Source organism: Photinus pyralis, unplaced genomic scaffold, assembly GCF_008802855.1.
Source record: "Photinus pyralis isolate 1611_PpyrPB1 unplaced genomic scaffold, Ppyr1.3 Ppyr1.4_LG2, whole genome shotgun sequence".
Lineage (NCBI taxonomy): Eukaryota > Metazoa > Arthropoda > Insecta > Coleoptera > Lampyridae > Photinus > Photinus pyralis.
Genome location: NW_022170403.1, coordinates 32,495,817 through 32,519,445, shown reverse-complemented (window position 1 = coordinate 32,519,445; position 23,629 = coordinate 32,495,817). Strand labels below are relative to the sequence as shown.

Below are 23,629 nucleotides of genomic sequence, written 5' to 3'. Positions count from 1 at the left end.
TGTGCTTTTGTTTTGTCTACAATTAAGAGAATGACGAGAGTTCCCGCTTTAGGATCTTCTTGCAGATTGTATTCAGTATGACTAATGGAAACAGTTCTGTGTTCTACTTTAAAAAAACTCCGGGTTTTTATAAACTAAATTACATTTTGTTGCAAATACAGAAATATTAAATAACAACCAACGATGATTGATTGATTGATGAAAGACATGTCCCAATTCATAAAAATTTCACAATGAAATAACCACTAGGAAAATATCGTATACTGTATTGGAAGCTGAATTGGTTTGGTTACAAAAACGCTCTTGATCAGAAAACTATGAAGAATATCGAAAGCAAAACCAAAAGGACTTCAACAAAAGTAAATATATTCATAAGAAAGTTCAAAGAGTATAATTTATTAGAAAGCAATAGTGGTGTTAACGTCATAACTTAATATTTATTGAATAAATAGAATACATTCAAAAGCTGTACTCAATAAAAACGGGATTTCAAAAAAATCATCAATAAGCTTGCAGAACGTAGCTACCCTTAACTGCAGTACTAATTACATTAATGAGAACAATTAGAATACTTCATATCGTATCTATACAGCTTCATGCAACATAGGATACATTAAAAATAAAAATGTGTTAACGTTAGTTAAAAAATATTTAAAAAAATTATAAATAACGAAATTATAATCATCTGTTACATCGAGATATAATAAACTCTTTATATCATCAGTATGATAATAATCCATAATTTCGTACATATACATATATCTAGCTTACATTCTTAATTTAAACGTTGCGATGCTGGCAGTCTTTTCTTCCCTCTTCTTTGCGTCGACAACCAATGTTCATAGTGCCTTTCGTTTGCTAACCAATCTTGGTATTTGTACCACCATTCCTCCCATTTCACGTAGTCATCCAACGATAGATCTCTTAAGTACCCTAAATCTTTGTAGTACTGATAACGAACACGAACATCGTCCCACGATGCCAAACCTGACGGACCAGCAGATAAAAGTTCATCGGGATAATGTCCTGGTGGAACGGGCGAGTGACTAGAAAAGGACATTTAGAAAATGTGTAATTAACATCTATAAACAAAGAATTACAAAAAACAATTAATGCTTTGGAAAAATTTGCGATCTTTTCAGTATTGTTGTCAAATCTGTGCAATGTTTCTCTCTAATAAAGTTTTTGATTATTCTACAGTGTCAACTAAATTTGCGACGCCCCCTTGTGGACCAAATTTTGTTTGCGCAGGAACCTTCTCAGGTTGGAACAATTGATTAGTATTTGTATTTGACAGAAACTGGTTTCCATACAGAGCCGCCTAACCTAGCCCACTCTGTATAGGGTACTCTCAAAAATTCAAGCCCATTCAGAGTTTACATTCTGAAATGAACGTATACCAGTCTTACCAATTTTCTAAACCAAGCGCTGAGAGTATGAAATATGAAAAAAATGAAAATATTACGTGGCACAATTAAAAAAAATAATGTTCTCTTATAACTAATTACCTGTAACGACGAGGAGGACTACCATATAGAAAATCGTCTTCCTCAATCATGACTTTCAAGTCGCCTCCACTAGAATTCTTCGTTATACGCATATTTTCGATGTCTCTGCGTTCTCTATCGATACTCCATTGCGCCATCTTACCAAAACGCTCTGAAAGAGACAAACGAGTAGTTGCCACAATGGGCGATAAGGAGGATGTGGAACTATCTTCTGATCCAGATGAATCCGGAGATCCGGGACGTTTCTTTGTGCGTTCCTTTTTGATCCGTGTCAGTAATACCTGTATAACAAATTCAGTTAAAGTTTTCATCAAGACAAACGTACGGGTTCTGTAAATTTTTCCTTTTTACGGATGGTCTTCTTCACTGCTGCGGGCGGTGCGATACTGCCTAGATTGATAACCTTGCCAGATGGATTACGTGGCCTGGGGGGTGGCGGTTGACGGCGTGGATCCGTGGGCTTATCGGAAATCAGTCCTTTCACTGGTCGTCTGACTGGAGGTGGTGTCATTGGTCTCGGAACGCGACGCGGAATCGGTGACGGCGACGGAGGACGAGGACGCGCACGAATTTTGGGGGAACCGTGTTTCACGTGCGGTTTTCGCGATCGCGATACCGATAACGAACGAGACCTAAAAGAGAACTGATTGTAGGCTCACATTTATTGGTAAACACATGTAAATAATCGCTCATTACAGTGCTGTGATATGAACTTTTATCCATAACACGCATAAAAAATGTACCATAGTCAAATTATGAAAAAAATTTGACAAGCATCTAAAACAATTCACTTTCTGGTACAGTTACACAGGAAAATAAATGCAAATAAAAATCGATCACTACAAATAAACAAAAACAAGTTTAACAGACTAACTGCTCACAGGATGATCCACAAGGACCTTTGGTTAGCCGTATTTAGGGAACCACTTAAGCTATTTATTTAAAGCGGAATCTTTGTTACGTTTACATTTGAAAATAAACGAAAATAATACATTATTTTTCGTCATAGCATAGGTAGTTTCCTCAAGAAACCCAAATATTATGAAAAAAAAACTAGATGTGTTTAACCCGCATTTTAAAAAATAAGGAAGGGGGCTGATCTCGTTATAACAAATGGTAGAGGAGCCACTAGTAATCAGTAAATTAAGAAAGGGACGCAGTGGCGGATTTAGGGGGAGTACTAGGGGCAGTTAAGTGGGTTAATTGGAGGAACACCTGGTGGCGATGTTGCCCCTAGGTGAACTTCGCCCTTTGGCGCCCAGTGGCGTAGTAAAAAAAATTTTTTTACTCACCGTTTCCGAGATTGAAATCAAAGTTGGTATATATTTTTTAAATGCAACACACTGTCTATCTTAAAAGTAAATTTATTTGCATAATTTTTCCTGATATTTTTTTTTATATTTTAGCCATGAACCAAAAAGAAAAACCTTATTTTTTATGGTTGATAAACAGTAGGCCATGGATTTATGGAGATTTTGTTTTGTTAATTGTATCCATGGCAGCCTATACCAATCAATAAAAATGGCTGACGGTAGAAACATGGAATTTAAAAATTTAAAAAAATATGCTATAACATATATGTATATAAAAAAATATAGGTTGTGATACATCAATGTAATTAGCCAAACGAATGCAAAAAATTGACGTTATGATATATAGGATGTTGCATTTAAAAACTACCAACATTGAGCCAAATCTCAGATATGCCGGTCCAAAAAATTGTTTCAACTACGCCACTATATTCTACATAAAAATATCTACAATAAACCGTTTTTACCTTTTTTCTATCTTACATGATCTATCTTTAAAAACAGCTGGGATACACTGCAGTCTCAACCAAAATAGGACACAAGGCACATAATTTTAGATTAGGCGTGCGCTCTGTGATCATCCAAGTATTACTAATTTACTTGTTTCCTATGCTTGATTCACTTGGAATTTTAAAATAAGTTTTATCCGAAATATTGGTTATCCAAAACGGCCCTAGCCCCATTTGTTGCGGTTAACGGAGTTTGTACTGTATACAACTTTTTCTCATCCTCAATAAAAGATGAGAAGCTTTCACAAACTGTCTCAAAAAGAAAACCAACTCCGTCAAGTTGAAACCAGTAGTTTTCCCCACATAACGTCTCAAATGTACAAAGACATCTATTATCATTGTTAAAAATAATTTGTAAGTAACAGTCACAATTTTAGAAAATCTAAAATAAAACTGAAAGCATAACAGATAGGTACATAGAATATAATAATTGATTGAGGTAGAATTTTTTACACACTTGAAAATGCAAAAAAATAATGCATGTTGTACTTGAAAAAATCAACTTTTTAAGATTTATCGTTATTAAAATTGACCATTAGTTTTAAAATATCCTGAAAAAGAAAGATCAAAATTTAAATCAATCTCATGTAGCATCAAGTCAGTATTGTTGATTTTTGTAAGACTCTTTAAATTCAATGCAACGGGTATGAGGTTCAAAAGAAAAGCAGTCAAAGGTCAAAAATTATAACTTTAAATCCTTTTATGCTGGGTATCAAACGACATAGATTTTCATATAGGTTTCAAAAATGTCATAAAATGCAGGGAGTGAAACGATCATGATAATATTTTCGTTCAATAGATCATGAAAAACAAAGTTGGTACGAAAATTTTCAGATTTAAACTATCAATCGGAGCCTGAATACTTTTAGGTAGCGGTTTGCGTGAAACAGCCTGTATAGTACCATTATTATTTGATTCTCTTAAAATGTCCGGAGACTGTATTGATCAAGTATTGTGTTGGAAAAACATGTGAACGGGACAGGGAGGGGGGGGGGAATCAGATCGTATTCTGCCCCTAGGCGGCTTGTGTAAATCCGCCACTGAGTGTATGGGCTCTCTACCAATAGTATAAGCACAAATTTGCATGCACTATATGGTTAATGCAAGAAACAGAACGAGAAATAGAAAGTATTGGCTCAGTCTAATACACTTTCATTTACAAAATTATGTATTCAACAGTTCATTATTATGAATAATACAATAGTTTCAATGAATAATGTATTTCCATGTTAATGTCCGTAAGTAATACATTATTCTCAAACAGTTGATGGTGATTTTCCAATTACAATTTTTTTACATTGCCAAACAAAACAAATTTCCTAAAATGGCTTATACCTACCTATAGAAAAGCTTATACGATTTTACCGAAATCAGGAAGGAAAATCAGAAACTTTTTTATCAAGCGAGTTAAACTATAAGTTGATAGCGAGTACTTTCTAAGGTCCTCCTGTATCATCCTGTATAAGAGATAAATATACTACACGCAGCGCTATCTAACGTTCATGATTTTATTAATTCAGAAACGAAACTACTTTAGACATACTATGCGATCAAAAGAGTTGCTGTCAAGTCACCTTTGGAATTTTTGTTTATGTCAATTCTTTTCTGATCGCCCGTTATATGGGTACAATATCCCACTTTGATCACAATTGATGGAATATAAAGCACCATCTATCACCAATGAGTATTACTAATTAAGAAACCAACCCAAATATGCCTCATCCCACCGTTACGTAAGAAGCAATAACACTTAGGCGCTTTCCAATATTTTTTGTGAAAAAACATCTTCAAGAAAAAAGTAAAAAAATTGTCGCTTGACTTAACGCCCCACCAGCGAATTTAATGGCGCATAATAAAGTGCTTATTTATGGCTCCTCTCATTTGACAGAATTTTTATATGAAATTGGAGGTGCTAGCTTAAGATTAAGCCAAAAAGTATTTAAGAAAGTTCAAAAGTTTTTGCTTTTTAAGAGAACTTTCCGCGGACAAACTGTTTTTGTGATAAAGTTTTTACTTTACTGTGAGTACGCTTGTCTGACAATCTGGAGATATGAGGCATGAGACATATGCGATCAAGGTAAGCGGTCGAAGAGTACTATGGTTGGAAGAGATTAATTCCTTTCATTGAGACCTTTTATTAGAGGTGCACCGAAAAGTTATAGTTTGTACAAACCAATTTAATTCAATGAGACCTTTCATTAGAATACCATGAAGGGTAGAACATGGGTTTACCCCCCCCCCCAGTTTCATTTCAATGCTTTTCTAAATAAGAAAGTTTGAACTGCCCATGCGCAAACCTACATTTTGAAGCTAACGTTAGATTTTCCTTTGCTCCAAGTGGCTATGTATCAAATTTCATTTAAATGCTTGGCACTGCGCATGCGCAAAACCAAATTTTGAAACTGGCGTTACATTTGCTTTTATTCCAAGTGGCGAACGGACATTTCTAAACAAAGTTATCGTTCACACGGACAGATAGAGGGACAGACAGACAAAGGAACAGACGGACAGACCAACAGGCAGACGACAGATAGCAATGCAAAATTATAAACGATCTCTAGGATCGTTAATAAACGGCAAAAGTGTAAAATTATGGAACATGTAAAAAACGGTTTTTTGTTTTTTTTACAATAACTTTTTTTGTAAGCAGTACAAATTCCTTCCTTGGTGCAAGACTCGACACCATAACGAATCAAATAGCGAAAAAAGTAGAACAATAGTAGTAGCGTCTCAAAACGAGCGGACGGACGGACAAAGTGGCCACAATAGCGCATTTTTTTATTTTTGTGGAAATGCGCTAAAAATAACAAAAGAAGAAAGCTCCCATTTAAAAAAAAAATAACAAACAAGATAGGGAATTTTTTTCTTTCGAAAAATTCCCCTAAAAACGACATATCTTGGCCGGCGCAATAAAATTATAATTTACAATTTGACTGTAGAGACCACTACTAATAGAATGCACGTAGAAATTGGATAACGTGAATGCAAATTGAGATGAAAATTAATCAGACAGTAGGTAATAGCAATTTAAAAAAGTACAATTTTGACCCCTTTATTCACTTCACTACTTTTTTGTAATATAATCTTTTTTATATAAAAAGCATATACGTAGTAAACGTTTTAGACAAGAGATTTTGGGGAGAGTAATAATTTCCACATTGCAGCAATAAATAAGCATTTTATTGGTAGGGGTGCCAACTTAACATAAAAAAAATTGTAGTATACACCCTACAGAACATCTACGCAACACAAGTGGCATATTTATTTAAATCAAAATGTGAACAAAATATTACTTTTATTTTTTAATTTTTTTTATTTATTTTATTTATTTACAAAATAAAGACTTACCTAGACCTGGCACGTCGATTATTTTTTGGCGAACAAACCGAACACGAGTCATCCGAGCAGCTACTCACAGAACTGCCAGAAGGTGACCTTCGTCCTTTATGAATCGGCGGCGATCGCGGGGAACGCGGTCGCACAGATTTACCAGATCGCGCCGGAGGTAGTGGCGACCTACGAGTGACAGGTGGCGACCGCCGTGATGGTGGTGATCTAGGCGATCGCCGTCCCACGGGGGACCGCCGTAACGGCGGGGAACGCGGCGATCTACGTCCGATAGGAGATCGACGAGAGGGCGGAGATCGCGGAGATCTGCGGCCAACAGGCGATCGCGAACGACTACGACGACTCGGAGATGGCGACGATGAGCCATCCAAGTAAAGCGACTTGTAACCGCTGTGCCGCCAACTAAAATGATGTGATCATTTTCACTTAAACCGTACAAAACAGAAATGTTCATTTTTTGTTTATGGAAATCGATCTTTTTAATAACATAGAAAGTTGAGTTTACCGATTTGGATCTTTCGCTTCAACTTCTAGGATTTTTTTATCCCAATATTCGTTGGCGTGTGCAGAAGCACGTGCTTTTTTCATAACTGTATCAATTTCGCGTCTTCTTCCTGCCGGTAAACTGGGATCTGCAAATAAAAGTATTTGATTGTACTTCAATGGGTCGTCGAAAGGTGTATAATACCAGTTATTCGAGGGATAGGAGCCTTACTATCCATTCTCAATTTCGAAGATTTGGAATCCTCTCTTCTCTCTCTACTCTTGCTACGTTTTCGCGTCGACATTCTACAGTCACGGATCAATACAACACATACAATACGAAGGTACCCTCTTACCTTACTCAAAAAGCAGTTTGTTAATTGCTTCTTAAATCAAAAACATACACGAGACAGTGTATGTTAACACTAAAAGCATATTGCAAAATTATTGAATAATCTAAATACAATTGACAAGTACGCAAATAACACATAAATGATAGATCGTTAACAGCCCCCATTGTACTACCAAAGACTCAAAGCCAAAATCCTGTTTTCACAAAAGTGTCTTTGATTTCAAGTACCATTTTTCCACCGACAGTAGCATAGGAAAATGAAACGATTCATAACCCGAGAATATTCTGAAATAAACTCATTCCACATCTTGCACTTAATGTTCAAAACACTGCACAATAAAGAAATAAATTCGAAATCGAGCTGCATGCTTTCAAAGACAACTAACGAAGACAAAGATCAACGCGTTTTTCAAATTACCCGCGCGACGATATATTTGTAAAATGAAGAAAAGGCGTTGACCTCATTAAATCAATACGATACTTATCGGCAGTTAAAGTTAAACATCGGACTTACGTGAGGAAACGAAAATTATGAACACATTTATTTGACGTACTGTAGTGAGAATTTCCGAAGGAAAATGTTTTAAATTCTTTGTATTTCTGCGATTTCTTCGTTAAAACAACAAAGCGAAATGTTAACGGGAATTCAGAGACCCATGTCTCTGCGGGAATTTCGCAAACTACAGTTAGTACCAACTTGAACATTGATTCAACATGCCCCTACCAACTTAAGGCAAAAAAACAAAATGGTACCGGATACGTGACGTCATTTAACAATTTTGGCAATAACGATTTTTCGAGCGTGTGAGTGGAAAGTACTGTCAGCTTGTGTGAAAAAACTTGCCAGTCTATTCCCCCCTTAAGACCGTACAGGTACAGGTACAGGTACTTCCACTTGTATTTAAATTATTTTCATAATACAAACAAAAAATACGTAATTCGAAAGCAAATGTGTACTACGTAAACTTAACCTTACTTTAATTTAAATTTGCTCGTTCTTTCGTAAAACGTGATCCTACTAATCACGATCTAGAAATCATGATTGCGAAGTAGCCGAAAGAAAGCGCCTAAAGTTATGGCGTAAACGTAGTTCCACGTTTTGAATTTCATATTTATTAAATACCCTGTATACATAAATCTGGCCTTGGGACCCTAGATGCAAACGGAATTAAATAGTAAATTCCCTAACCTCATACATATGACACATAACCTAAATTAAATGTACTGAAATTCCGATAAATCTGTAAAATGTAATAAGCACCATGACGGAGTTTATTAAAAGTGAAATCCGTCCGGTTTTCAAAGCGACAACTTTCCAGCACACCTCAAAGTCTAACAATAAAAAACGGGCTTGGAAATCTTTAAAACAAATAATTTCAACGGAACGATCTTTGCAATGGCCCGAAAACTACGTTCATTATAGCTCAATTAATGCGCCACCGTCATTTAAGCCTGCGGAGAAATTTTCTGACCTATCTGGATTGCCGGCGCCATACACTGATCCTCAAACGAGGCTTAGATTTGCCAATAAAGAAGAGTATGGTACGCTAATAGGTTTACCAATGGATATAACTGCAGGATACTTAGCTTTACGTGGTGCCAGTAGCATTGTAGGTTAACATGTATTTATTTGTAAGTAAACGTAACAAAATTAATCAATCATTATTTTCCAATTTGGAGAATTAAATTGTGCGACAATGTATATATTACGATGATCAACAGTCCAATCGTACGTTACACGATTTTCGTTACAATCGATATTTATCCGTAACTTATTATCATCTCTATAAACACAACTGAAGCAAATCTAAAAATAAACGGTCGTAAAGAATCTCATCCTTTTAAATTTACCTTGCTGCCTTTTATTACAGGTGGAAATCTTGTAATTTTCTTCACACCAGAACCAAAAATACTTCCATTTGCCTCTACACAAACAGAAGATGAATTAGTGATTGAACCTTTTAATGTACTTTCACTAGTCAGGCCCACGTAATTATCATTCAGATTTACATCACATTCTAAAAACTACACAAACTTACCGCTAATCTGATAAACAATTCCTTACCGTAAATTCAATCGAGTACCCCACATTAAATTCAATTCTTCGACTACATACGAATGAAGTTGTGTTAAGCAAAGATAAGGCAATCTTATTATCGTTAGTCAATGTGAAATTATCAGTTTCTACCCACGAAAACGATTTAATGGTAGTTTGGCAGACTTGTGGCAGAGACCAGGGACTCCACTGAGTGTCACCCTCATATTTACAACGCACCCTAAATGAATAATTCTGGTTCAAGTTTAAGTCTTTCACCAAGTACTGTAGATTAGGACCTACGGTGGTTAATGTTAGAGGAAATTAAAAGTTCGTTTAATTACCTATGTAACATGTATGAAAATTGCTTTCTAGATTATTTACAGTCCCAAATGCCCATTGCAAATGATAATCTTGAACATCGACGAAGTGATCTTCATTTTCCGAGATAGCCCATTCAACTAAAATTGCTCCGGGACGTTCCAACAAGGATGTTATCTGTAAAACCATCAAACTTGGCAGTCATCGACTGTATTGCTTACCTGAACTGGTGAAATGTGTATGACATCACCAAACTGACGACAAATGTTAGTTAAATTGCTTTCCTCATTGGTATCATAATGAAACGATATATAGGGAACTTCTTTTAAAGGGGGGACCTCGGGTAAACTACCTAAAAGAGTGGACTTTCTATTAAACTCCACCAAACCTTTTTTATTCGCCGATTTTAATAGATCATTGCCTTCATTAATGAAAGATTTCGTATTTGCTATTTTGTTGTTAATAATTGTTTGACATTGTCGTAGCGGGAGAACACCTTTTCTTTGTACTTCTTGCGCGTTGTTGATCAATTCATCTCGACGGTTTATTAAACTATTAGTTATTTCAGTTACTAAATGGGAAAATACAGTAGTAATTTCGGATTCGGTTTCTTTGGCTGTCGTATTTATTTGCTGCTCCGCGTTCCCTATTTCGACCTGTAAGTTAGTTAAAAGTTGTAGGTATTCATTGGCAGCTTTCAAATTTGCTTTAATGTTGTTCTCATCCATATTTTCAGTGAGTCACCATTATTTTTAAAAATTTATTTGTTTCTAACCTATTTTTAAATTGTAAACAGTTTGAACTACTACAGCTATTTGGTCTACTAGTTTGAAGTTTGAACTATTACATACTTAACCTCAACAATAAAGCAAGTGCTCCCTACAATGAGCTTTGATGGTATTAAAAGTAAAATTAACGAAGGGGATACCGTTATTCTGTATCTTACTATTCATCAAATTTATAGCGTAAAAGCGGAGGCCAAAACTGTCAGCAAGAAGGGTGTTCTTATTGAAAATATTTTTCAAACACAGTATGGTGCCTTAAAATGTGCAGACTTAATAGGGGTAGAGTATGGTGCGAAAATAAAATTAAGTAAAGGATGGGGATACGTGCTGCAGCCAACGCCGGAGTTATGGACGTTAACTTTACCTCATCGTACTCAAATTATTTACACACCAGATATTAGTATGATAATCTTGCAGTTGGAGTTGGCCCCTGGCAGTATTGTTATTGAAAGTGGTACCGGGAGTGGATCGTTATCGCATGCTCTCGTACGATCTGTGAAGCCACATGGTCATGTATTTACCTTTGATTTTCACGAACTGCGTGTGCAAACTGCAGAAGAAGAATTTAAAGAGCACGGTTTAAGTCAGTGGGTCACTGTGCAAAAAAGAGATGTGTGCAGTGAGGGTTTCGGATCTGAACTTCTGCACAAAGCGGATGCCGTCTTTTTAGATCTTCCTCATCCTTGGTTGGCAGTACCACATTCAAAATTAGCGATAAAACAAACAGGAGGCAGAATCTGCTCGTTCTCTCCTTGTATCGAGCAGGTACAGAAAACATGTATATCACTATCAACATTAGGATTTCACGAAATACAAACTATGGAAGTGGTGCAAACGCAATATTCAATTCAAACCAGATCGATTCCCATTTTAAATTTAGACTTTGTTAGAGTGAAAAAAAGTGAAGATTCGCAAGAGAAGAATGAAAAAGAGGTGGTTAGAACTGTTACAGCTGTACCGCCTCTTACTCAACCTGGGCATACTGGATTCTTAACTTTTGCCACACTACCTCCTATTTGGGCCAGAACCGAAGACGATAGCACGCTAATACAAACGTAGCATAAGTAAAAAATCTGTTAAATTAAATGTTTATTCACCATGGATTAGATAAATGTAGTATAGGTATAGAATTCTAAGGTCCAACTGTATCTTTTGTTTGAAATGAATTTTAAAATAAATCTGAATTTGAATGCATTAAACTGTAGGTTATGCAATTTTATATAAAGGGCCCTAAATAAATAAGAATGAGGGCTCCATTAACTTATGCTATCCCACATTCTTTCTTCTATAAAAGTTTTGTGCTGTCACCATTTATAAAATTAACAGTCCGTTTTTCCAATTGCTTTTTCTAGGAAAGTTTTGTGACATAGATAAAAAAAACTATTTTCGAATTCGGGAAATATTTTACCTGAAAGACAACTAATAATTTTTTATACTGGCACAATGTGAAGTTGGTCGGGCTTTCAACTGCTGTAATGAAAAATAGGCATTATATTAAAAAAATTAGTTTTCGTTGTTTTTGTAATTAGCCCATTTTCTAACAACACGAGGTGGAATTTAATTATGGAAAAATATGCGTGAAAGTTTTCCATTCAAACAGTATGAACTCTCATTATTTCTGATTAAACATTTTTATTCGCAAAAACCACTAATTTTATATTTCTAATTAAGAATGAAAAAAATTTAAAAAAAGAGACATGCCATTTAAAATCAATTTCTGATCTAACCGGAAGTGCCACCCTATCAAAATTATCTCTTAAACCATAATTGAGATAAACCACATAACAAACACCAAGTCAAGAAAAAAATGGAAAAGCACATACTGTGAGATAGTGTTACTTGGCATCTTCACTTTTTTTCCTCGTGAATAGTAACAAAATAATTTTTTGATGGCACAATCGACATATAACTACCACAAAACTTTTGTAAAAAAAGAAAGGGTGGCCAAGTCAATGGAGTCAAAAATGAGTACTAACAATTGATGAGTCTATAACCTCTACTTATGTTGATTCTTAATTCGTAATATCACAACAATTTACTTCACTTAACAAGAATAACGCAGTAACAATGTCAATTTCACAATAAACTATGCCAGATGTTACATACACTAAAATGAATCTTTAAGTGTTACGTTACTGCTCACAATGAGAATAAGTGAAACACAGAAAAGTTAACTCCGTTGCGGGCAACTAGTTTGAATAATTTTTGGCTTCGCGTCAGATTCGGCGACAGCACCGAGAGCGGTGTGGACAACGATACCCGGTTGTCCGGGGCTCGGCGGATGTACTTCATGAGATGAACCGGGGGTTAAGGTTGCCAGTGCGGCTAAAAGATCATGATTAATTATGGGCTCACCTTCGGGACGAGGTTCCCAGTCGAGTGGCGGAGATGAGGGCGGCGAAATGAGGAACTGTTTAAAGGGTGCGGGCGGTTGCAAGCTGCTGTTCTTGACTGGCGTAACCGGTTGAGCAAAGTAACAAGTAATTACAGATTCTTTGATTGGGTATTGATGCAATTGTATGCGAGCGCTCGCTGCTGCCAATGGGGTTTGAAAGTTTACACGTAAACGCTTAAAACTGCGCAACCATTGAAATGTAACTTCAGAATCGTACATACGAAATAATTCCTCTAGTTCTGTTTTGCGATCTACAACTCAAAATTTAATTATCTGATTATATTAAACGTAATAATTACCGGGGTTTATGAAGACATCATCGTGAATGTTAGTGACGATTAATGACGTTGGTAGATCCTCAAATTCGTCGTCGGTGGTACGATCTGGACTATCAACTGTGGCCTCTGCAAGCAAATTTGGATGTACATTCGGGAGACCATCTTGATCGTTAATGATAATGTCGTCTTGATTGAGTTCGCAATTATTTTCTGCCATATCGCCGTGTTTTATGTAGAACAGTTCAGTCTCTCAAAAACAGTAAACAGAAGACTTTAGGTACTCATGTTTACAGAACCCCACATTTTGGCTGCTTAACGTACTGTTAATTAGAACCGTAAAACTATAATTACTTATTTAGGAAACATTTAAGCCGAAATTTCTTCGAATTTTTTTTTTTAACGTAAAATCAGGAAGCGCAAACTAAGGTCGGTGAATGTGATTTGGGTTGCACTAGCGATCGACATTTGACATTTGACCTTTAAATTTTTCAATATTTTTAAATCACTGGCAGATTATGTAGTTGGCAACCCTACTTATAAATACAGGATGCGGCATACACTATTGCAATTCTCAGAGAACTGTTTCTTATCTGCATTGATTATACACACATCGGTCTTGTACCGAAGCGAAGACTTAAAGTCTATTGTAGGTAGTTTTAGTATCACTCCCTTAGGATGTCAATCTGTTTGAAGAAATCTAGATTCCTCCAGGGAAACAGTATCTTTGTAGCATTCCCGAAGGCTTCTTTATTCCCCTAAAGAACCCGTGCTAGGCGTTCACTTTTTATATCACAGTGGCCTACTATACCTATATATGCAAATGAGTTTTTATTCGTCTTGGAAAAATGAGTCTTCTTCAAAGCTGATCCCATATTGTAGAGGTGTCTTTTCGCGCAGTTGATAATGATTCATTAGGACACTTGCCAAAAGATACAAGAGCCATAATTGACCGAGATGTTCTATGTAATATATACTAAGACAACATTAATTGAGATCGACATTTTATTATATTCCAAAAGCTTTATAAGTATAACAGATACGAAATTTAAAAAAAAAGAATATTTTGTTAAATATGAATTTACTATCAAAATTGACTTGAAGTTGCACTGAAATAAATTGGCATAACATAAATATGTACATTATATAAAAATAAATAAATGAGAAGATAATCTGGACGGCAAATTATAACGGTTCGTGACTAGCAATGCTATCCATTTCCGGATCACTTTCAGCATCAGAGCTTGAACTAACAGCAATATCACCGGCCATTGCCACTCTTGCGTACTCATCGGTATCGATCGATTTGCAAAAATGGATGGCATATTTCAATTTTTCTTGCAGTACAATCTAAAAAACGATATTTACTACACTAAAACTTCCCTCTTTTACTAACTTTGCAAGAATATCTAGGCATCTTTAACAGAAAAAAGCAAGTGTAGCTTTCGGGTAGGAAATGATCGGGCGGGCTATACTTATCCAATACTTGAATAACAAAATCGCGGCCCCTAAAATCGGCAATAGTGCGCGGTAAACGAGTACGTCCCCAGACGAATCTTAGAAATAAAGATCTTTCTTGGTTAGAAAATTCTTCCATAACTTCCCAAAACCATTGCACTAAGGGGGCGCTACTATCTACGCCTAAAATTGGTAGTTTAGCAACGATTTTAAAATATTGCCCGAGCATTACCTTTATATGTGGCAACTGACTTTAATAAAGCAAGTGGTATGTCGGGTGAACCACACACCATCGTTTCTAATTCATAGGCATTAAACAATGACAATAGTGGAACAGGAATGACACGAGATAAACCGTCACGTACCGCTTTTACCTGTTCGTCAAATTCGTGCAATCTGAAACGTTAAGTAGTTAGAAAACCTATTAAATTTAACATTAAATGTACCTGAAATTCAAAGCGAGACGGACATATTCCAATCGATTTTCGTGAGTGATCCTCTTGTACTTAGAACTAAGAGGAACGTCTGTACCGCACGAAGAGGGTGTAGAGAATGGCATTTCCAAATTTTGAAAAAGACGTTCGTCCGATGTCATGTCACGAATGCATAACAATCCCGGCACATAATCTCTATCCATTTCGGTTAAATCGCCGGGGGTCAATTCCATTCCTGCTAAAAGTTTCCACATCGGTTCTGCCAAGTTGATGCTTAATGGTGATCCGGTCCGAATGGCAATACCCATTAACACTCCTGCAGAGAAATGTTAGTAAAATGTTGATATTGAGCTATTAATTACCTAGAAATCGAAACATGTTCAGGTGCAGACATGTTTTAGCAGTGGGATTTAGTAAAAAGCAGTCACGATTAGTGCCCGCCTCGTCTCGACCGTTTGGTGTGGGAATTAATAACGGAAGTGAACCATTTTGTAGTTCGTCACACATTTCGGCAATACTTTCACTGTAACCCCCGCCACAGTCATCCACACTTTCACCTACAAACAGCATTTAAAATAATGCAATAATAGTGCAAGGATTTGTACCGATAAATTTAACTTTCCACACACGATGAGGTAAGGCCAGTGCTTCCGAGGTAAGCAATGGTAATTTTGAAACCATCTGTCCAAATACAGACTTCATCCCATCGATGCCGGCCAAACCGCCTCCTTTTCGAGCCCGTTTGACTTGTATTCTGTTTAATTCAATAACGGGTCCATGCTGTTTATCACGAACCATTGTTGATTGGATGACCTTTCGGAATGTGGCTTCTTTGATGGAATAGACAAGTATGTTGCGTAATTCTGAAAGAGATCCGGCGCCCGTAATTGGAAACATGGCAATGCACGGACATATTAATTCGGCAAAGTGATGAAGCAAAATCAATCGTCGATGTAGTACAAGCATGGATACGTCGCGCAGTAAGTCATACTCAAGTGGCGCTTGCGCGGGCAGATGAGAGCACGAGTTCGCGTTGTTTATCGACCAAGCTAAAGTGTGTGCGGAACCACAGGCAACATTGGTTATTTTCTTTCCTTGCAAGACCGTAACCAAACGAGGACGCTGAATTGCATTTGTAGTGCCATCTCCCAGTTGTCCTTCATCATTGTCACCCCAAGTGAATACTTCTCCTTCATCCGAGCAAGCCACACAATGCAAAGACCCTGTTGCGATACTAATTATTCGCTTGCCTTGCAAGGCAGCCACCTTCTTAGGTCTTCTCACGTGATCATCGGTTCCATGTCCGAGTCTATGATAATCACCCTTTCCCCTTCAAAGAGAGTCCAATAAAATTGGGTTCAGCGAAACCACGCATACGTACCAAGTGTAAATACTACCGGAACGAGTTAAAGCAACTGAAAATTGCGAACCACACTCGACCTTGATAACTCCTAAGCCCGCTAGACTTTCAATTTTCATGGGAACTTTGCAACCGTCTGAACCACCACGACCTAATTTACCGTAGTCACCGTCTCCCCAAGACCACACATTATCGTCGTCTGTGATACACAACGTTTGCGCATCTCCAGAACCGCACGCAACGTCTGTAACTCGATATCCCAGCAATGCTTCAATCTAAAATGTTTAATTTCACACTTATAGGTATTTTGCACTTTTGTAAAGGCGCGAATAGATTGGCAAGTTTTCGCACGCAAGTTGCTGTCTGACAGCACTGATAAAAACCGTAAGCCGTAAGTCAACTTGTGACAATTATCGTGACTTTTGCAAAAAAATTTTGAAACAGGCACTTTTAAGGCTACCTCAAACCAACGCGAATTATTCGCAGTGGCAGCGAATTTTTCGCGGCCAAAAATTCGCTCCATTGTAATTATATTGCGGCTTATGGAAACGCTCAGACATACGCGTCAGTTTGCCGTTGCAACTGCGATTGTGCAACGATTTTTTCGTCGAGATTTTTGTTTCGTTCATATCGCGCGATTTCTGTTTCGCAAGCAAAACAAAATGTCAAAAACGGAAGCTTTAATAGAAATTGTTAAAAAATGAAAAACAACTGAATGCTGCCTTATTAAGGAAAATAAAATGTTAAACAACTTTTAATTATTTTAACTCGGAAACAGTTGCATTTAGGTACATTGGGTACGAAGAATTGAAATATCGAATAATATACATGGTGTTCCATTAAAAAAATGCAATATTGGTGTGCCACGCGTTTATGATCTACCCGGTATAATTAAAATTACTACGGCCTAGTGGACATTAAACAAACTTTTGTATTTTGACCTTGATGATGATCCATTGCATGATCTTAAGCTTTTTAAGAACTGAACTATTGTAAGACGTCTTAAGGGCTTTTAAAGGGGCGGTTGCTTAGCATTTTTTGGATCGGTTGTCGAGGAGGTAATTATTAACGTGCATTTTAGAAAATGTGTTCTGTATGCAACATAATCGTGGCGCCTAAAATCGGAAATGGATGTTAGTTAACTACCGAAAAACTTACAGTAAACTATTCCGGTTTAAAATTTAGTAATCAGAAAATTATACTTATACGCAGATTATATACATGCAAAAGTCCTGTTAATTATCATGAAAGTATTTTGTTAACTATTGTTTAGATAAATAAATAAATTCATTTAACGTTCATTTTAAAGTTACATGTGTTTTCCATTTCGCACATTTTCTCCGATACAAACTTGTACAATCGGTAATTGTGTCTATTTAGTTGGGACATTCTTATTTGATATTTTTCTTTCTTCTAAATTTTTACTCATGAGTAAGTCTTTTGTACAACCTCATTTTATCTATAAAACTGTACAGGGTGGCCAAATAAGAATGCCAGGTACTGTATCTGGGAACCTGTCCATCGTAGAGGCTTGCGGTAAAAAAGTTATTACTAAAACGGCCACGAGAAAAACCTGGAAGATATTTTTAAGTTCCTGAAATGGCCGCTAGGGGGCGTAACTGCAATCTAAAAAAGTGATGTTTCGTCTGAATTCCGCTATATTAACCTAACAAAAAAATGCCCGGTCTTTGAAGTCGACGATAATCTGAACCTTGTTTGTTTGACAATTTTTGCTGTATCTCTAAAAATGAAGTGGTGGGGGGTATTCAAAGGTTTCCGTAAAAAACACCCTGTATCTTCCAAACGGCTAAGCCGATTTAATCAAGCTCGGGTTAGTTCAAAACAGCTATTCTTCAGCTGCAAATATTATAATATTAAAGTTTTGTTAGTTTCACATGACGTGACGTTAGCTCACGAACAAGATACGAAGGATCGTATACGATTTTTAGTAGGGAAATTATTTGCCACTTGGCTCGTATTCGGAAACCAGACTTTTGATCCGGCTCATATTCAATAGCATGTCTCTTTTCGCTCTCATCAAGGTAGATATGTACAGGTACCCCATACCTTCACTTCGCGTTTAAAGTACATACTCCTTTTAAATATATATTTTTATATATTATATTTTAAATATATACAGGGTGTCCCTTATGTTTGGAATATACTATATAACTCGGTAAATATCGACTGTCTACAACATATTTCTATATGAAAGTTGTTACGCCACTGCCTTGCAGTTTAGGCAAACATTTTAAACACTCATTGCGATGAAAACAATTTTACTGCCAATTTCGTTTTGCCTTCAAGGTTTAATAAGAAACGTGAAAATTAATGAATAAGTAAATGTTCATTTTGTACGATTTATTCGCTAAAGTGTGAGGCACTAGGCGAATTTCACTGCCGCTGTCGTCGCGGAATGTTCGCTATCGCTGCAGCTGCGAATAATTCGCATTGGTTTGGGGGAGCCTTTATGTGTACTTCAGGAATCTACTGATTGAAATTGGTGCATAAATCATTTGCAGCACCAACCGATTTAACTGTAATAAGTTTGAGGTGGAGGTAGCCTACGTTGTACTTTAAACGCCATCTGTGCAGACGATTTTAGAGTTTGTAACTTAATTATTCATAGGGATGTAGACAGTTGTATTTGTTTCTTTGGAACTCGCGTTTCCTAAAGAGTAGTGTCTATTAGTGCTGGGCGAATAAATGAAATTGTTATCGATTTATCAATAAATCTGTTTAGTCCGATAATTATCGATTAACGATTATTCGATAATGATCGATGACTTTTTATACTTATCGATAACTTTTGATAATTATCGCTAACTTTTAATAAAAATCGTTAATTGTCGATAATAATAGATTATTGAAATCTGTCGAAAATTGTCGATCTCTGATTGTTATTGATTAATCGAATAGCGATATTCATCGAGAGAAAACTATGGATACTTTTTCATAAATCCTATTGATATAAATATATTCTCAATGGATACACTCGTTAACAATTTTGGTTATTTGGTATTGATATTGATAATTTAAATAAAAACAGGATGTTTTGGAAAATATTAAAACAAGTATAGGTATTCCGTAGTTTTCTGAAATCAAAGGTGATCAACTAGAACTAGACAATAATCCTCAAAAATTTGGTACATCCTTCAATAACCTCAAAATTATTAGTTTTTAACAGAAACGGTAATTAAGCATAATAGTATGTATCTAATTCACATCAACCAGCCTAAAGTAGGTTGTGAATTGTGATCATATTTTATAAGTGTCATGCCAATTCCCGAATGCTCTTACTTGCTTTTGCGATAAATCGATGTAAGATTAATCGGTAGATTATCGATTTATCGACCAATCCTTTAAAATTAAATTAAATTAAAATTAAAAAATGAGGTAAGTAAATACCTTAAATTACACCCTTTTTATTCTGTCGATGAATTTTTATGTGCGGAATGGCACCTGTAACTATTACTACTTTTTTTCTTTTGTAGTACATGTTTTTGTTTTGTTTCTTTAGTGTTCGTTTTATCTACACTACTTGATGAATCTGATATAGTCGCAGCACTATCATAGAGTATTTACATTATTATTATTATTATTATTATTATAAAATTACAATTAATCGATACATTTTTCAATAATTTTCGATAAATTACCGATTAGTTAACCATTTTTTAAAAAATTAATCCACTATCTATTAATCGAAAGTTGATTAATCGATAATTATTAATAATTATCGATTAATCGTTTCTGTGGAAAGCACTACTTTTAATTGCCTAATTTATCGATTAATCGATAAATTTTTTTAATTTATCAGTAGCCGATTAATCGATAAGTTATCGATTAGTCGTTTTTTTGCACAGCACTAGTGTCTATTACTTTACTTACAAGCTTGGGTTTTAATTGATCTTCGCTATCGCCATGACCTAATCTGCCATACCGTCCTTTACCCCATGTAAATAGCTGTCCAGAGCTTGTAATAGCTGCAGAATGAGCTCCACCACATGCAATATCAATAATTTCATAACCTTGCAGTGCCTCTACAACTTTCGGACGTTCACATCCACTAAAAAACACATAACCATTATTTGGGCAATTAAAAAATGAATTACTTTCTGCTGCCATGACCTAACTTGCCATCGTCTCCTTCACCCCAAGAATAAACATCATTATCAGCGGTCAATGCTAAACAATGTTTACCACCGGAATTCACTGCAACTTTCTTAATAAAAATGTGCTGTATCGGCTCAACCAAAGTAGGGACTGATACGGAATCAGTTCCTCCAATTCCCAAACGACCACCGGCTCCATAACCTAAACAGTTAACGATAAATGTCGAAACAGACATGCTAAAACCTTACCGGTTGCATACACTTTTCCATCTGCTGTAACAGCGGTTAGTGTTTGCTCCCCGCCAACAATTTGAACGGGTCGCAAGCTGGATAAAGCCTCACACACCGTGGGAACTTTTACTTTACCCCCTTCAATACCACCCAACTGACCACGATGGTTATGACCCCAACCGTATATAGTTCCCGAGCCTCCCCACGACAGCGTCCAATCTTCTGGGCGTCTTTAAAGCAACGTTCTAAGAGAATGTCAATGGTACAAACACCTACCTGTTCAGCCAAACCAGCAGCTGCTCATCCTGTTCCCGTTTGAACAGATCGTGCTTTTCGTGCTCCCATACCTCGGTGGTACCATCGGGCGTAATAGCAGCTAGCTTTTTTCTAACTTCCTGGCAAAAATTCTGAGGTAAAGCACTTCGATGTATTAACGCCTTGGCAACCCTGGCAGCGTGGCAGTACCTTCTAAACCAGGACCACTTGTGATTATCAACAATGCCTACTATTTTGTCCAACTCCAAGTCACACGCCAATGCAATTAACACCTAAGGGTATCGTTTTGCAAAAGTGGTAGAGTAAGCTGGACCACTTTTAATGATGCTTTCAAAGGTCACCTTCCTTTCATTAAACAGACCTGTTAAGACACGGCCAGGTGACTGTGCCCCCGAAATTGATAATCAATCATAAACAGAGTGACCCTCAAAAATCGAAAAAAAAGTGATCCAACAAATTAACTGAGAGGTTACCTTAAAAAAATCCGAATGCATGAGATGCAATCCTGCACGTACTGAAACCTCCTCATATTCATACTGCCGTAATAATGCTTGTGGTAATTCTTCGAGTAAGTTTCGTAGTGCACCATCAGGCGCACGTAGTTGCTGCAAATGAAAGCCTATTCCGGATTTTTTATCGTGTCCGGGTGTCAATAACCAGTGGAGCCGTTGCAGAGACCACATTCTTTGCGATGATGCTAAATTTCTTTCGTTACTAAACCATTAAAAGGACTAGTGACATACTTAGGAAGCTTATTTGTGAACAAGTGGCAAGAGCAGCTGCCAACCGTGACATTAAAGCACTATCAGCCGAAGTATACAGTTGGGAGTCCAAGAGGCAAATAACCATGTCCATAGATGGCTGACTGAGTACGGCGCGGTCAGATCCCAATTCTTTTGGGCTTTGGTTCGACATCACAGGATAGACTGTGAATTTCCAACCCCATCCGTTCACCGAACTGTCACTAGTAAACGACCAGTGCAACTCGTCTCCTAATTATGCACATAATATTATTATGTTAATAATATAGGTCACAGTGCATTTTAAAAAATTAAAAATTCGGACAAAATTGGAATCTCCCACCAAGGTTATGCAATTACTTTTATGGTCTAAGAGAAAAGAAAACCTTGCAAATTAAAAAATTGCACCTGAGGTAATAATCCCCTAAGCAAGAAAAATTATTAGAGATGGCCTTAGCACCTTGTATTTCTAACCAACACTATGGGTCGGTTTTATGAAAATCTGGTTGAACCCGTGGTTGGCCAACCTCGGGTGGAATTTGAACCCGTGGTTGAGTTCTCTTACGTTTTATAAACACTTTTAGAGTGGTTGGCCGACCCATAGTTGAGATTTGTTTCCTACTAGTGGCAGTACTGCCTCAGAAATTGGCGACACTCGTCATCATCCCACCGGTTGTAATGATTCACGCGCGAGCGAAAATTTCTAAGCACTCTTTCCCTTGCGTCCCCGTCTTCTGACGAGTTGCTGTCGTCTCTCAAAAATCGTCCTCCCCTGGGTTGAATAATAATAATAATAGTTTACGGCACTGAACACTTGCCAACACTCTGTGATCGAACTCTAACCTATAAAACCGAAACACGACGCACCAGTTGAGGCACAACCACGGGTGGGAGATTTCAACCGCTCGCCAACCTCGGGTCGACGCGAAAACTGGTCCACCTACAGTGACTTTATAAGGACAGTGGCCACAACTTATCATAATCCGTCATATTGGAGCTAAAAATTTGTTTGATTGTAGGATCAATATACCTTGTCATGTCAAGTTGTAACTGTAGAATAATTTAAAGATTCTGGTTCAGAAACAATCGTTTAAAACTTTGCAGAACAACCTACGGGGAAACCACTGATGCTTCTCAAATTCAAAAAGATATATGGATAATGGTATAATACCTAAGTATAAAATATGGTGCAATATCCAAAATGTACATATAAAATAAAGGCTTTGTATAAAGGTAATCATTAATCATTAAATTATGTTTGACATTTCAGTGTGTTCTGTCACTTCTTGTCCCTTTTCGCGTGTTTCTCCTTCCGGGATAAAAAGTATTACTTTATTTCCTTAAATGGAAGACAAAACACATTGATCTAGGCCACAGAGTACAAGAGATCAATATTTCTTGTGCTTCAGCAATCATCAATGTTAAACATTACACCAATTCAAGCGTATTTATGATCACAATTGCGTTATCCATAACCATAATTGAATTGGCTGCCAAGTTTCGGATAAGCTGCTTCTCTAACCAGTTTTCTATCTAAACTCATTAGAGAGAGAGAGAGACGGAAAACGTAAAATTGATTAATAATGACCGCCCACTTTCGCTTTACCATTATTTCTGTCAAATTTGATACTTTTCCATTTGTAAGTGAAAGTCATACAAAAACCAAAGTGTCAACTAGTAACGTGAAGCCGTGA

General features: G+C 36.7%; 4 protein-coding genes across 5 annotated transcripts; 1 reads left to right on the top strand and 3 right to left on the bottom strand.

Annotated features, from left to right (window-relative positions):
• Positions 1–417: 417 nt before the first annotated feature.
• Positions 418–8,157, bottom strand: LOC116163452 (serine/arginine repetitive matrix protein 1-like). The gene is made up of 8 exons (XM_031477372.1): positions 8,025–8,157; positions 7,515–7,583; positions 7,364–7,464; positions 7,181–7,307; positions 6,676–7,077; positions 1,834–2,140; positions 1,509–1,789; positions 418–1,046 (listed from the first exon to the last, which is right to left on the bottom strand). The coding sequence occupies exons 3-8, from the start codon at positions 7,461–7,463 to the stop codon at positions 776–778; spliced, it is 1,488 nt and encodes a 495-aa protein (XP_031333232.1). The 5' UTR covers position 7,464; positions 7,515–7,583; positions 8,025–8,157; the 3' UTR covers positions 418–775.
• Positions 8,158–8,727: 570 nt separating this feature from the next.
• LOC116162658 (cytokine receptor-like factor 3) lies at positions 8,728–13,757 on the bottom strand. Of its 2 annotated transcripts, none has more exons than XM_031476315.1 (7): positions 13,346–13,757; positions 13,007–13,297; positions 10,088–10,218; positions 9,890–10,043; positions 9,576–9,844; positions 9,362–9,535; positions 8,728–9,317 (listed from the first exon to the last, which is right to left on the bottom strand). In XM_031476315.1, the coding sequence occupies exons 1-7, from the start codon at positions 13,539–13,541 to the stop codon at positions 9,162–9,164; spliced, it is 1,371 nt and encodes a 456-aa protein (XP_031332175.1). In that variant the 5' UTR covers positions 13,542–13,757; the 3' UTR covers positions 8,728–9,161. The 2 variants fall into 2 exon arrangements, with proteins under 2 accessions (XP_031332175.1, XP_031332176.1); XM_031476316.1 differs by having other exon boundaries at positions 9,178–9,317; positions 9,362–9,435; positions 13,346–13,756.
• On the top strand, positions 10,715–11,927 carry LOC116162660 (tRNA (adenine(58)-N(1))-methyltransferase catalytic subunit TRMT61A-like). Its single transcript, XM_031476318.1, has one exon. The coding sequence runs from the start codon at positions 10,751–10,753 to the stop codon at positions 11,708–11,710; it is 960 nt and encodes a 319-aa protein (XP_031332178.1). The 5' UTR covers positions 10,715–10,750; the 3' UTR covers positions 11,711–11,927.
• Positions 13,758–14,365: 608 nt separating the features above from the next.
• LOC116162656 (E3 ubiquitin-protein ligase HERC2-like) lies at positions 14,366–22,246 on the bottom strand. The gene is made up of 13 exons (XM_031476312.1): positions 21,939–22,246; positions 21,669–21,892; positions 21,196–21,467; positions 20,938–21,149; positions 20,689–20,890; positions 20,465–20,642; positions 16,595–16,848; positions 15,819–16,543; positions 15,576–15,770; positions 15,226–15,529; positions 15,012–15,175; positions 14,718–14,962; positions 14,366–14,671 (listed from the first exon to the last, which is right to left on the bottom strand). Exons 1-13 carry the CDS (start codon positions 22,108–22,110, stop codon positions 14,507–14,509), a joined length of 3,312 nt encoding a protein of 1,103 aa, XP_031332172.1. The 5' UTR covers positions 22,111–22,246; the 3' UTR covers positions 14,366–14,506.
• Positions 22,247–23,629: the final 1,383 nt, after the last annotated feature.

Excerpts from the sequence above, each read along its gene's own strand:
- LOC116162660 (XM_031476318.1), top strand. The coding sequence starts at position 10,751 with ATGAGCTTTGATGGTATTAAAAGTAAAATTAACGAAGGGGATACCGTT.
- LOC116162656 (XM_031476312.1), bottom strand. The coding sequence starts at position 22,110 with ATGTCGAACCAAAGCCCAAAAGAATTGGGATCTGACCGCGCCGTACTC. Across the intron at positions 16,849-20,464 it reads ATCAATTAAAACCCAAGCTT|ATTGAAGCATTGCTGGGATA; the intron begins GTAAGTAAAGTA and ends TAAACATTTTAG. Across the intron at positions 14,963-15,011 it reads GTCAGTTGCCACATATAAAG|GCGTAGATAGTAGCGCCCCC; the intron begins GTAATGCTCGGG and ends TACCAATTTTAG.
- LOC116163452 (XM_031477372.1), bottom strand. The coding sequence starts at position 7,463 with ATGTCGACGCGAAAACGTAGCAAGAGTAGAGAGAGAAGAGAGGATTCC. Across the intron at positions 7,308-7,363 it reads TCCTATCCCTCGAATAACTG|ATCCCAGTTTACCGGCAGGA; the intron begins GTATTATACACC and ends TTTTATTTGCAG. Across the intron at positions 2,141-6,675 it reads AATCGACGTGCCAGGTCTAG|GTCTCGTTCGTTATCGGTAT; the intron begins GTAAGTCTTTAT and ends GTTCTCTTTTAG.
- LOC116162658 (XM_031476315.1), bottom strand. The coding sequence starts at position 13,541 with ATGGCAGAAAATAATTGCGAACTCAATCAAGACGACATTATCATTAAC. Across the intron at positions 13,298-13,345 it reads TGATGTCTTCATAAACCCCG|ATCGCAAAACAGAACTAGAG; the intron begins GTAATTATTACG and ends TTTGAGTTGTAG. Across the intron at positions 9,845-9,889 it reads TTTTCATACATGTTACATAG|GTCCTAATCTACAGTACTTG; the intron begins GTAATTAAACGA and ends TAACCACCGTAG.